Below are 13,089 nucleotides of genomic sequence, written 5' to 3'. Positions count from 1 at the left end.
CTTTCCCCCCTTATGGGGTATCCAAGAGCCCATATAGAGTTCTTATGTAGCTTCCCTATTGGTAGCAGAAAATAACAGAGGCCAAGCAGAGAATATTGAGAAGCAAAGCGGCTAGTAAGCCTGATCTTTATTGAACTGTTGCAACAGGGTCCTCACTCCCCACACGAAGGAGGGAGGAGGAACCCAGAACAAAGGTGTGCCTGCCCTTATATAGATATTTTAAATTCCCTCCCTGGAGTCCAAGACCACCCCCCAGAAACATCATACATACATCACAGAAGGGGTGTAGCTCAAGACCACCCCCTCAGATACATCATACCTACATCACAGAAAGGGCGGTCTACAGCAGAAATCTGAGTGCGTTGTTTACCTCCTGTCTGCCAGGTTACCTGTTAAATGGTCACTTGATTGGATTGCCTGGGGAGCCTGGACAGTCTTTTACAATGATAAATACTTAGTTCCTGAGCCAGGTCACAGCCTCATACCCTATTCATATCTTAAGAAGGATTTGTGAAGGAAAAGACAATGGGGAGGCTTTTCCATTTTCCTTTGACCTTGCAGAGAAAACATTTGCTCAGTTTGGGAATCAAAATGGTTTCAGGTCGGTCTTCCTGTGCTGATCTATGTACGTGCTGGGTTGGTAGACTTACGAACATTTAACATATATCTAAGACCTCAAAATTCATATCACACTCTCCCCCAGGTTGGCACTTGTCCTGCTGTGCGGTGGGGGACAAGGGTGTGAGAGAAGAGCAGCTAGACGGGGATGTAATTTAGTGGAAACTACAGGAAGGCAGAGGGCTACTCTTGTGGTCAAATCCTGCTTGTGGACTGTGCACAGGCGGCTGGTTGATCACTGCTAGAAGAGGTGGAAGGATCCTACAGGCCACTGAGTGGATTCAGCAGGCTCTTCTCACCTTCTTATGTTCATGAAGATTCGGTAGGCCTTCTGAAAACCTTCTATTCTCTTGGGAATAGTACCAGGAAGTCTAAAGGAAGAGGATGAGACATTATATTTATCCGCAACAGTAGCCGCAAGGCTATTGATTGCAAAAAATTGGAAAAGTGGTATAATACTGACAAAAACAGAGTGGTTTGCCAAATTACTGGAGTATCACAATATATCCAAAACAATGGGAGAAATTGGAAGGATCTCAAAAGAGAAGATAGACAAGGACCGGAAGGTGTTTAAAGGATATTTGCAAAATCATATTGAAAAATCAGAACTCCTATTAGAATAAATAAGTTCCCTTATAAATACCGAAATACCAAATAAGATGGATAACAATGTGTAACAGAAAAAGAAGTAGAAAGTTGGTTTAAAAGTGTGTGAAGGAAAGTAATAGAAGTGAAAGAAATTGCAATTGAGTAGATTGGAAGTCTAACTGACTGGTGATGGGTTGGTGGTGGGAAAAGGTAGTATCTGTGGGACTGAGTGGGGGTAAGTATGAATATTTTTAAGGATTGTATGAAATGTATGTTTGTCTGTATATTCGTAATTTGTATGAATTAATGTTGAATTATTTTAATAAAATAAAATAAAATAAAAATGAAGATTTGGAAGGGACCATTATGGCCGTTGTGTCTGTCTATTGTGCTGTGGATGCAGAGAATCCTCCGTCCGCCTCTTCCCTCCCAGGTGGCCTCCCAGCCTCTGTTTAGAAATACCGTAGTTTTCCGTGTAGAACACGCCCCTGTGTATAAGACGCCTCCTATTTGGGGGGACTCCAAATTAGGAAAATGGGGGGAGATTGCCCAGAGTTGTTGACCTACGCTGCCACTCACACATGTCGCAAAACCCACCTATCGTCTGTCCCCTCGCCAATCGCCCGCCCAATTGCCACAGAGCCAGCCAATCAACACCAGCCCTTGATGCAGCCACCAATAAGACGCACAATAGCCGCTGACAATCTCCGGCTTGCAGCAGCAACCAATCCCATGTCCTTGTGATGCACTATCTGTGTATAAGACGACCTCCCCTCCCCTTTTGGCATAATTTTCTAAGGAAAAAACCTCGTCTTATACATGGAAAAGTACAGTATCTGATGAAGGAGAGCCATCCATCTTCCCAGTCACTTTCTTCCCCTCTGAAGCAGCCCCACGTGCAGCAGATCCTTAGTTTTTCCAAAATGAGACACAGTAATGGTCATTCCCTTTTTTTATTTGAGAATTTATAGAGATTGCAAGCAGACACAATGGAAGGAAATTCAAATTACATTTGTATTTAGCATCCATGAGTATATACTTGTAGGACAACCGCAAAGGGAAGACAGAAAAATAGAGAATAACATGAAACCATGCAAATGGTTTTGAAAACACTACTGATTAATTCATCCATAATTTTTTTTAAGAAACACAAGACATTGGAATAAGATGCCCTCACCAGTTAATCCGGTTTCAAATGAAAACTCAATTACTCAACTTTTTGTGAACTTCCCAGTTTTGTCATTCAGATTTCTAATTCAGCATTGAAAATCACATTTTGGATGTGAAGTATTTGCATCTGGTAATGCCCTAGCCTTTGTTCATGAATCTTTTGACAGTTTGAATCAGCTGTCAAACCTTCATTATCACTGCAAGTGATATTCAGAGGCAGCCTGGTAAATACATGTCTCTGCTCTGCACTGTCATGGAGATATATTGTGTTCATTCTAAGCCACACTTCTGGTTCACAATTGGCCTAAATTGAAAGTGAGCCCAGAATCCTTAGCAACGCATAAGGGGTTTTGTAGCAGATGTGCAGGTTCTCTTGGCAGAAGAGACCATTTGTGCCGGAGTGATCCCTGAAGACTGGAAACAGATTCAGATGTCAGTGCTATCAAGCGCCAAGCAGCCCATGTGCTGTCACGCACCAGCTGTGAAGCATTAAACACTGAAGTCCCAATATCATTGGATACCCAATATCAACTAGCTAGAAAACATTCAGCAAATATTCAAGGAATCAGACAACCTCTGGAGCAGATGAACAACAAAATTCACAAAGGAGAAGTTCAAGGAGTGTTTGAGAAGCAAATTCATCCCAGATCTGCCTTAAAGTTCCTGTTTTGTGGTTATGAATGTTGCATCTGTCTCGGATTGGGGCCTTTGTGCCCCATCATGTGCTCTGTCTTTCTCATCCTTGTGTTTCCACTATCTTGACTAGCTGCCCCATTGCATCATTGTGAGTTTTCCTTTCTTTCTTTTGCCAAATCACACAGCCAAGATCCACAGGGTTCATCGCAGATAGTACGGTAATTTTCTTAGCCTTGAATAACAGGCTATTTGTTTTGGCCGATAAAAGAGGGGGGGAAACTACCTTTTGGGCACCCAGATTGCATGCATGATTGTTAGCCTGGACTTAATTTCCATTAAGAGACATTTTTAAACATGCGCAGAGGCAATTCCAGGCCATGTTTAAAAAAGCCAAGGGTTCTGGCACACCTAACACACCCAAGAATGATTCTACAATATGCCCACATTGCTAAGCTAGTCAGGGGATGATGGGAGCTGTAGTCCAGGGCCACAGCTGCCCCAAACCAGGTTTATACCACTGTTTTGCATTCTCCTCCTCTTCTGTGCCCTGTCACCTTCATCTTTTGCAGCCTCATAATCCTCATAATTTGCTTGTTCCTTAACCCACCAAATGCACCATCAGCAGCACAATTTCAAAATTTCAGAATAACAAGGAAACAGCCCAAGCAAAAACGAGCAGCACTGTAGGCGACCTCTCTGTTCCCTGAAGAGCAGTGAATGTGGCCAGATTGTGGCTAAGAAGAAGGCAAAGCAGCCTCTAAGGCGGCTAAAGAATACATGGACCATCTATTCAGACAATGGGAAGTTGTGAACCTCAGGAAACTGGGATTTGTGTATGAAGGTGTATAGCAAACAGCTGGGAGCTTTTGCAACTGGTGGGGTCTGAATCAACTAACTTGAGATGGATATTTGCAAATGCACGAATGCAGCAGAAAGGCTTTACAATATTCTAGAGGCAAAGACCCCCCATTTCCAAGGGGGCAAACTGCTCGAACGCAGGAGCACAAAGAAGGAGCTTGCTGGATTAGATGAGTGGTCCATCTTGGGGAAATGCAGGCACTGGATGAAGCTGATTGCTTGAGGTTCCTCCTCTAGGATGCAAGGGGGTCAGCCGGCCGTCTAGAAGGAACGCCAAGATGACCTCTGGGAGAAGAGGGAAAGCAGCGTTAATGGATCCACCACCCCATCCTGCCAAACTCAGCTGCCACCAAAGCAGCGTTTCTTCAGGTGGTTGTCCCACCCAGACAGAAGGGCTCAGAAGGTCAGGTTGTCACAAGGCCCCCCATTGTATACTGACAACCAGGGAAGTCAAAACTGCTTCAATCAGCAAAATTGGCCCTATTATGGGTCCCGCCTAACCCCCATTCCCCAACTGTAATGACTCAATCTTTCAGTGTGGCAGCACCTACATTTTGGAATTCCCTGTCCCTTTAATCGCAAGCAGACACCTTCACGGGGCTCTTTTTGGCACCTGCTAAAAGCATTGTCATTTTGACAAGCCTACCTAGATGTTTGGCAGGCTGTTTCAAGTCTTGGGCCTTATCCACACATCTTCTTTTCCCGCTGCTTTCACCCGGGGAAAACCACTCTATAGTGTTCAGTCGGAACAAACAGCCATTTGGGTTTCCTCCGGATTGACGTTTACTCCGATTTAGCACCAAAGAGTACATTTTCCCTGGGAAAGGGGTGGGGCAAGGGGGAAGCCACTTGGAACTGGGCTCTCCTGGCACAAGACAAGAAGAAGTGTGAAGGAGCCCTTAATCTGATTTCAGTCTGCTATCATTTCACATTTTTTAATGTCTTACATTATTGCTCTTAACTGCTCTTAGTGGTGATTTTATTGGTTTCTCTTTTTTTGCAAACTGCTTTGAGGTGTTCCTTTTACAATCAAGCAGTGTATACATTTGATGAAATAAAAACGAACCAACAAGACTTTTCCAGACCCAGTTTCTTGGCTTTGCTGGGACTAATTTTGCCACCCCTTTCCAGCCCCACATTCACTGATGCCACACAGAAGATGGAGGAAACTTGTTTTCTGCTGCTCCAGAGGAGGGGATCTGACCCAACAGATTCAAATGACCAGAAAGGAGCTTCTGACTAAACAACAGGAAGAACTTTCTGATGGGAAGAGCCAGTTGGCGGTGGAACAGACTTCCTCAAAAATCCTTCCTTAGTGGGATTTTAAGTGGAGGTTGGGTGGCCATCTGACTTGGAAGAGTTAGTTGAGATTCCTGCATTGCAGGGGGTTGGACTAGATGACCCCCGGGTCCCTTCCAACTCTACAATTCTGTGATTCTATGACCATGGGATCCCCTTGCAACTCTATGCCTCTATGACCTCAGAAGTTGGTGGCTTGTGAGAGAGGTTGCCATTTGGATCCATTGGATTGGATCCTACTTGAGACCTCAAATAGATCTCACAGCAGCTTTCATCTGTGGAAAACCACTCTGTAGTGTTCAATTGGAACAAACAGCCATTTCAGTTTCCTCCGGATTGACGTTTACTCCGATTTAGCACCAAAGAGTACATTTTCCCTGGGAAAGGGTGACTAAAACAGACACCTCACCCTGTTATGGTTTCGGCGGTTCAACGTCTCTTTCAGATGCTTCACCCACGGGGCATGGGGAGGGGCGCAGAGGTTCCTCCCTCTGATGGTGGTGAAACTGGAAACACAAAGAGCAGGAAAAAACATGAGCAGATGACCAGGATGCCTCTGCCATCTTAGATATCCCTCTTGTTAACCCCCTCCTCTCTCGTGAAATATCTGCATTGCATGGTCTAAAGCAGTGGTCTCCCCCCCCCCTTTTTTTGTATAATTTTTATTATTTTTTTCTGTTTTGCATTTTGGAATATTCATTTAAACAACCTTAAAATATCAAGATTTCCTTTCTTCTCTTTCCATGGTTCATTTTGCATACCACAAATCCCTGCATATTTTACATCCATTATTACATCCATCAAACCTTATTTACGCTGCTGAATTTATCTTAATGCTGCCAACGTTTTCAAGTGTACACAATTCCCCCCCCCATATAGTCAATAAACATTTTCCAATCTTCTTTAAACGAATGTTCTTCTGGTACTCTTATTCTATAAGTTAGGTCTGCAAGCTGTGCGTATTCTGTCAGTTTAAGTGGCCATTCTTCTTTATTTGGGACCTCCCTCGTTTTCCATGGAGGTAAAAAGGTAAAGGCCAGTCGTGTCCGACTCTAGGGTTGTGCACCCATCTCACTTAAGAGGCCGGGAGCCAGCGCTGTCCGAAGACACTTCCGGGTGACATGGCCAGCATGACAAAGCTGCTCTGGCGAGCCAGCACCAGCGCAGCACACGGAAACGCCGTTTACCTTCCCGCTATAAAGCGGTACCTATTTATCTACTTGCACTTTGATGTGCTTTCGAACTGCTAGGCGGGCAGGAGCTGGGACCGAAAGACGGCAGCTCACCCCGCCGAGGGGATTCGAACTGCCAACCATACAATCGGCAAGTCCTAGGCACTGAGGTTTTACCCACAGCGCCACCTGCGTCCATGGAGGTAGTGGCCCCTGAAAGGGTGATGGGATTACCTTGGGGTTGCTAAGAGGCAAGAGGGTGGCAGTGGATCACTGGATCAAGTTCACGCATTTCGTTGAATTAATTAAACCAAGTAGCTTTCATTGGATTTTGAATAGAAGTGCAATTAATTGTTACCGTTTCAAATTTTATTGCATTATTCTCTTCCTTAGTGGGAACCACTATTCTGAATGATGCTTTTCTATGGGGTTGGGTAGGGGGCACTGGGGATAAATTTATGGAACCAAGCAGGTAGGGCCTCCAAAAATTTTGGGCGCCAGAGATCTATAGGCAGCAGTTGCCACATTGCTGCCCCCCCCCAGGAGGAAAGGTGGGGCCAAATGACCTCTTTCATGCTTTCTGGTTCTGTGGAGCCCTTCATCGCTGAGAATCCATGATTAAGTTGCCAGGGGAAATGGTCCGTGCAACTCAACACTTTTGCCACTTCTTGAAAGCAACCGAAGTTGCCTTGATGGGATCTCGTTCCACCTCATTTGCACAGCCTGGCATCGTGCCAGGGAAGTCGCTGTGAACGGGACATGGTGGCTGAAGTTTGTGCAATGTTCTCTCAGCCTTGCTTTTGGCTGCAAGCCACAGACCACAGAAGTGTTTTTATTTGCATGGAAGTTGATCCCATTATATGCCTAGATAGTAGCAGGGGAAGACCGTGTACACCTGAACTTTGCTCTCTTTGTTCACAGCGGGAGGGCAGAGGAATGGAAATGCAACAGATATTTCCCTCTTGTGGGTTTAACAGAGCATGGAGTGGGTTGTAGTGATGTCAGGTTACAAGAAATGCAGGACTCCAAGAATTGCAGGCTCCGGGACTGCAAGGAGAGGTTTCTGGTTACACCGATTGTCCCAGACAACAGACACTTCTTAAACTAGATGAAAACAGGCATGCTTAACTCCTCTGAACTTTGAATTACAGTATTCCTAAGACAACCCTCCACCCATCTCAAAGGAGGATTGTGAAGTCTTGATTTAATATAAGACTTACTAAACTTTGTAGGTCTAGAATGAGAAGTCAACTCATAGTAACTGGAAACAACGTTTGTCATTACCCATAACTACAAAGCCAACACAATATTACTTCATTTAGGGTTTTTCTATAAAAAAAAATCAGTTTCCACATAGGGTGCTCATGCTCAACAGCACATGACTGGCAACTAGATGGGACAGAGAAGGAGAATGTCTCCTGCCAAGGTTCCCCAAACTGATGCCCTCCAGCTGTTTTGGACTACAACTCCCATCTGTCCCAGCCAGCTAGTGCTGATGGGAGTTGTAGTCTGCAGCTTCCGTAGAGCATCAGGTTGGTGGAAGCTTGACCTATCAGCTGTGGTTTGGGTCTGGGATGGCTGGATAAGAACATAAAAAGAGCCTGTTGGATCAGGCGAAAGGGGGTCAGCCAAGTCCAGCCTTCGGTTTCCACAATGGCCAACCAGATATCTCAAAGGGGTTTGAGTCCAAAAGCCCTTCTGTGGTTTCTGGAAACTGGCCTTCAGAACTTGTGCTGCTTCCAGCTGTGGGTGCAGAGCCCAGCCATCCTGCCTAGTGGTTGCTGCATGCTGATAGGAGGAATCATAGAATCATAGAATCATAGAGTTGGAAGAGACCACAAGGGCCATCGAGTCCAACCCCCTGCCAAGCAGGAAACACCATCAGAGCACTCCTGACATATGGTTGTAAAGCCTCTGCTTAAAGACCTCCAAAGTAGGAGACTCCACCACACTCCTTGGCAGCAAATTCCACTGTCAAACAGCTCTTACTGTCAGGAAGTTCTTCCTAATGTTTAGGTGGAATCTTCTTTCTTGTAGTTTGGATCCATTGCTCCGTGTCCGCTTCTCTGGAGCAGCAGAAAACAACCTTTCTCCCTCCTCTATGTGACATCCTTTTATATATTTGAACATGGCTATCATATCACCCCTTAACCTCCTCTTCTGCAGGCTAAACATGCCCAGCTCCCTTAGCCGTTCCTCATAAGGCATCGTTTCCAGGCCTTTGACCATTTTGGTTGCCCTCCTCTGGACACGTTCCAGTTTGTCAGTGTCCTTCTTGAACTGTGGTGCCCAGAACTGGACACAGTACTCCAGGTGAGGTCTGACCAGAGCAGAATACAGTGGCACTATTACTTCCCTTGATCTAGATGCCATACTCCTATTGATGCAGCCCAGAATTGCATTGGCTTTTTTAGCTGCCGCGTCACACTGTTGGCTCATGTCAAGTTTGTGGTCAACCAAGACTCCTAGATCCTTTTCACATGTACTGCTCTCAAGCCAGGTGTCACCCATCTTGTATTTGTGCCTCTCATTTTTTTTGCCCAAGTGCAATCCTTTACATTTCTCCCTGTTAAAATTCATCTTGTAATTCCCATTAAGTTGGAAGCACATAAAGGAATGGACATGGGGAGAAACCTTTGTTCCTTTCTCCACACCTGGCCTTGTGGGAATCATCTGAGCATATCAGGATCCCAACCACCCTTCTCATGGGGTCAACTAATCCTCTATGCCGGATGGGGTTCCCTCTTCCCAACCCTGCAGCACCTCCAACCTGACCCCCAAGCTGTGTCCTTCCTTCAAGGGAAGGCTGAAGCGCCACACTGTTCCCACAGCAGACACTTCGTCCTGGAAGAAGCTGCCATGGGCCTCTTGCACACTTGACTGCTTGGCCAAAGGTGACTGGAGGCGTGTAAATTCAGCACCACCAAGAAAAGTCACTGGAGCGGAGGAGATGTGGAATGAAGATAAATGGGGCCCACAAAGGTCTGCAAGAAGGCAGCCAGGCAGGTGGGAACGGTACACCCAGGACGAGAAGCATCTCCTGTCACCAAAGTTAATTAGCAGCAAAGTTAATTCAGCCGTGGTGCATCGCCTCTTCTGCGCTGTCCCCACCGGCTGCAGTTCCAGCCCTTTCTTTTCCTTCTAAGCATGTTGGAGCTCTGTTTAAAAACACCCAAGGAATTGTAGACTCATCGCCAAGGGTCATCTAGGCTGACCCCCCTGCAATGCAGGAATCGCAGCTAAAGAACCTCTGACCAGTGCCGGATTTACATATAAGCTCAACAAGCTCTAGCTTAGGGCCCCACTCTCTTGGGGCCCCAAAAAATTTAAAGGGGAAAAAACTGGATGTACATTTCCAAAATATGAGAAAAAAACAAATAAAATAAAACCTACATATAGCAACAGTGTTTTGCGTTGTGCAGGCTCCTATGATGTCAGTAACGGGCCCCCAATCATTTGAAGTTAGAGCTTAATAATTATTTCACTATTAATATACTTCTTCTTAATTGTATTTCACTATTAATATACTTCTTCTTAATTGTATTTCAGTTCAACAATTACTTTAATAAAATACATATTTTGTTATGTGCAAATGGCTTTAGAGACTTATTAGGGCCATAAATTACCATATAGCATACACTGTATATTCAACACAGAAAACAGTGAGAATTTGTTGTTGACAAAGGACAGCTGGACGTATAAAGGGCCCCATTACCTTCAGGAGCTGAGGGCCTCATCAAACCTAAATCGGGCCCTGCCTCTGACAGAAGGTCACCCAAGCTCTGCTTAAAAACCTCCCATGAAGAAGAGCCCATCGCTTTCTGAGGGAGTCTGCTCCACTCTTGAAGGCTCTCACCACCAGAATATTCTTCCTAATGTTTAGTCAGAATCTCCTTTCATAGAATTTGAACGTACTTCACTGGGTCCTGCGCCCTAAAAAGGCTTGTGTTGCTATTTGATAAAATTAAGTTTAGGATTTGCTGAAATAATTTTGGAAATTGGGATGTAGAAAGGGGAGGTTTGGGGGAGTCCGAGAAGTGAGGTTTATGAAAAAAAGGTTATGAAATTATACATGTTTGTTTGTCTTTTTATTTGTTTGTATTGTTTATAAAATTTTTGTAAAATCAATAAAAAAAATTATTTTAAAAAAAAAAGATCTACGTACACACCACCCCCTCCCCTTTCAAAAAGCCAACTCCTGGAATGCAAAGTAGGGGCAATAACTTACATCACAGCCCGGACTGGGCAGCCGTCTTGAACATACTGGTCCCGGTAATCTCGGACAACTTTGGCAGGAATGGGCATCGAGCTAGTTCTCAAACAGCAGTCCATGACCTGATAATCACCAGAAACTGAGGAAAGGAAAGGAAAAATCAATGTGTAAGGGAGGGGAAACGGAGGGTCTGCCCTTCTCTCGGCTCACTGTGCAGTCCAGGTTAGAGAAAGAGAAGCGCCTTGCTCCAAGGCCACCCGTTGCCCCTTCTCGGCTACAGCAGGCACAGCCCAGCCAGAGCTGGCAAGGATCCCATCTGGCAAGTGGTCAAGTGGGCAATGGGAAAGGAGCAACAGCATCTTCATCCATCAGGTCAGCTTGCTCCAGAAGGTCCTGGCTGCCAGCATCTACCTGCATAGCCCAAATCTCTGGAGTTCTCTGACTACAAGGCTATAGTAGCAGAAGCAGAGGCCAGTCTTGTGGGACATGGCAGCAAATATAAGGCAGTAAACATGAAAAAGGGTTTGCAGTCAGTCTGAAAAGGGTCTTTCCAAACAAGACATGTGGGCATTAAAATGGCAAATATTTTTATTTCAGAAAAGGTATACACCACTTGACTGTTTAAAAAAAAGCCTCAAAGAGAGAAAAACCATAAAATTATCAGTTTTTTTAAAAAACCATGAAAACAACTCTGCAAATCATTCGGAACATAAAATCATCAATAAAGTAAACATAGATTAAAGTACATTTTACATTATAGATGTCTGGACAGACTTCTCTAAACAAAAATGTTTCAGCAGGTGTTGAAAAGGGCACAGGGAAGGTGCTGGCCTGATGTCAATTGACAGGGAGTTTCAGAGTGTAGGAGATGCCACACTAAAAGACTGATTTCTTACAAATGAGGAAGGGGCGACACCTGCAGCAGTGCCAGTTCCGCTGACTGCAGCGGTCAAGTGGGGCAAGGTGATCTTGCAGGCAAACTGGTCCTCAAGTTGCTAAGGGATTTAATACTAAGACCTTGAACTTTGCCCGGAAACAGGTTCGAAACCAGTGCAGATCTCTGAGTGCAAGGCCTGCCTCCTGTCAGCAACTGCGTTGCAGCATTCTGCACCGACTGCAGCTTCCAGAGCAAGCGCTAGTGAAGACCCACCATTTGCAGAGGTGGCCTAACCGCTAGGGGACGCAGCCCAGGTCGAGGGACTTCCCCATCATTTACTGGGAGCCAGAGAGCATTGGCAGGGAAACACTTGAGTGCCAACTTCAAGACGGTGGAATTCAGGAAGGGAGAGAGGAAGAGGAAGGATTCCCCTGCCCTGGAGAGGCCCAGCCGAAAGAGCTCCTGAATGTTGGACCCAGCAATGTGGAAGCCCACAAGGGGAGAAGATGTTCTCTCTTACCCTGCTGGGTGCTCCAGATGCAGAGAGCCACCAACCCAAGGATCCAGCCACCGCCGTGTGCTGCCATGCCTGCTGCCATGCTGTGGGTGCCAAGGATGCCGCAGAGAGGAAGAGCGACCCAGCCAGCCCTGGGTAACTGATGATCTAGTGTGGAGCCAGCTCCCACCTCTCCTATTTATTGCGATCCCTTGCTCTCGTTTTCACTTTCTTGGTGTGAGTAACAGAGGAAATCCCAGGGAACCAGAGACAGAGGTGAACAAGAAGAGGCCCAGGCAGGGCTTGTGGCCCGGGCACTGTGCCAGGAATGCCAGCCTGCTACAGCACCTGAGGGCTTGGTCTCTTTGCTCAAGGGATGTGGCTTGAGTCCTGGAGCATGTGAAGGGATTCTTGGGCAGAGGGAGGCAGAATCATAGAACTGTAGAGTTGTAAGGGACCCACAAGTGTCACAGAGTCTAACCCCCTGCGGTGCAGGAACCACAGCCGAAGAATCCCTGGCAAATGGCTACCCAACCTCTGCTTAAAAACCTCCAGTGTGGTAGAGCCCAACACCTCCCAAGGGAGTCCATTCCACTCTCAAACAGCTCTTAGCATCTGGAAGCTCTTCCTGATATTTAGTCAGAATAGTCCTACCCTTGCTCCTTCTTCCATGGGGCAGCCCTCCAGATATTTGAAGATGGCTCTCATATCTACTCTCAGCCTCCTCTTTTCCAGGCTAAACATACCCAGCTCCTTCAACCGCTGCTCATCAGGCTTGGCTTCCAGACCCTTGATCATCTTGGTTGCCCTCCTCTGCACATCCTCCAGCTTGCCAATATCCTTCTTAAATTGTGGTGTCCAGAACTGGACATAGTATTCCAGGTGTGGTCTGATCAAAGCAGAATAGAGTGGGACTATACTTCTGTTGATGCAGCCTAGAATAGAATTAGCTTTTTATGCTACTGCATCACAGTGTTCTCATGTTCAGTTTGTGGTCCACTAAGACCTTTAGATCCTTTTTGCATGTACTACTGGCAAGGCAGGTGTGCTCCATCCTACATTTATGCAGCTGGTTATTCCTGCCTATGTGCAGAACATTCATTTTTTCTTATTGAAATTCATTTTAGTAATTTCTCTAAGACTAGTGCTACTGGGCTGGGTC

At 45.7% G+C, this 13,089-nt stretch overlaps 1 protein-coding gene across 1 annotated transcript; it reads right to left on the bottom strand.

Moving 5' to 3' along the window:
• Window positions 1-2,143: 2,143 nt before the first annotated feature.
• On the bottom strand, window positions 2,144-12,203 carry CCL19 (C-C motif chemokine ligand 19). The gene is made up of 4 exons (XM_082191305.1): window positions 11,952-12,203; window positions 10,570-10,693; window positions 5,579-5,675; window positions 2,144-4,155 (listed from the first exon to the last, which is right to left on the bottom strand). The coding sequence occupies exons 1-4, from the start codon at window positions 12,028-12,030 to the stop codon at window positions 4,132-4,134; spliced, it is 324 nt and encodes a 107-aa protein (XP_082047431.1). The 5' UTR covers window positions 12,031-12,203; the 3' UTR covers window positions 2,144-4,131.
• Window positions 12,204-13,089: the final 886 nt, after the last annotated feature.

Source organism: Podarcis vaucheri, assembly GCF_965113315.1.
Source record: "Podarcis vaucheri genome assembly, chromosome: 11".
NCBI classification, from domain to species: Eukaryota; Metazoa; Chordata; class Lepidosauria; order Squamata; family Lacertidae; genus Podarcis; species Podarcis vaucheri.
Note: the sequence above shows the minus strand (reverse complement) of the source record. Positions and strands in the feature narration are given on the sequence as shown.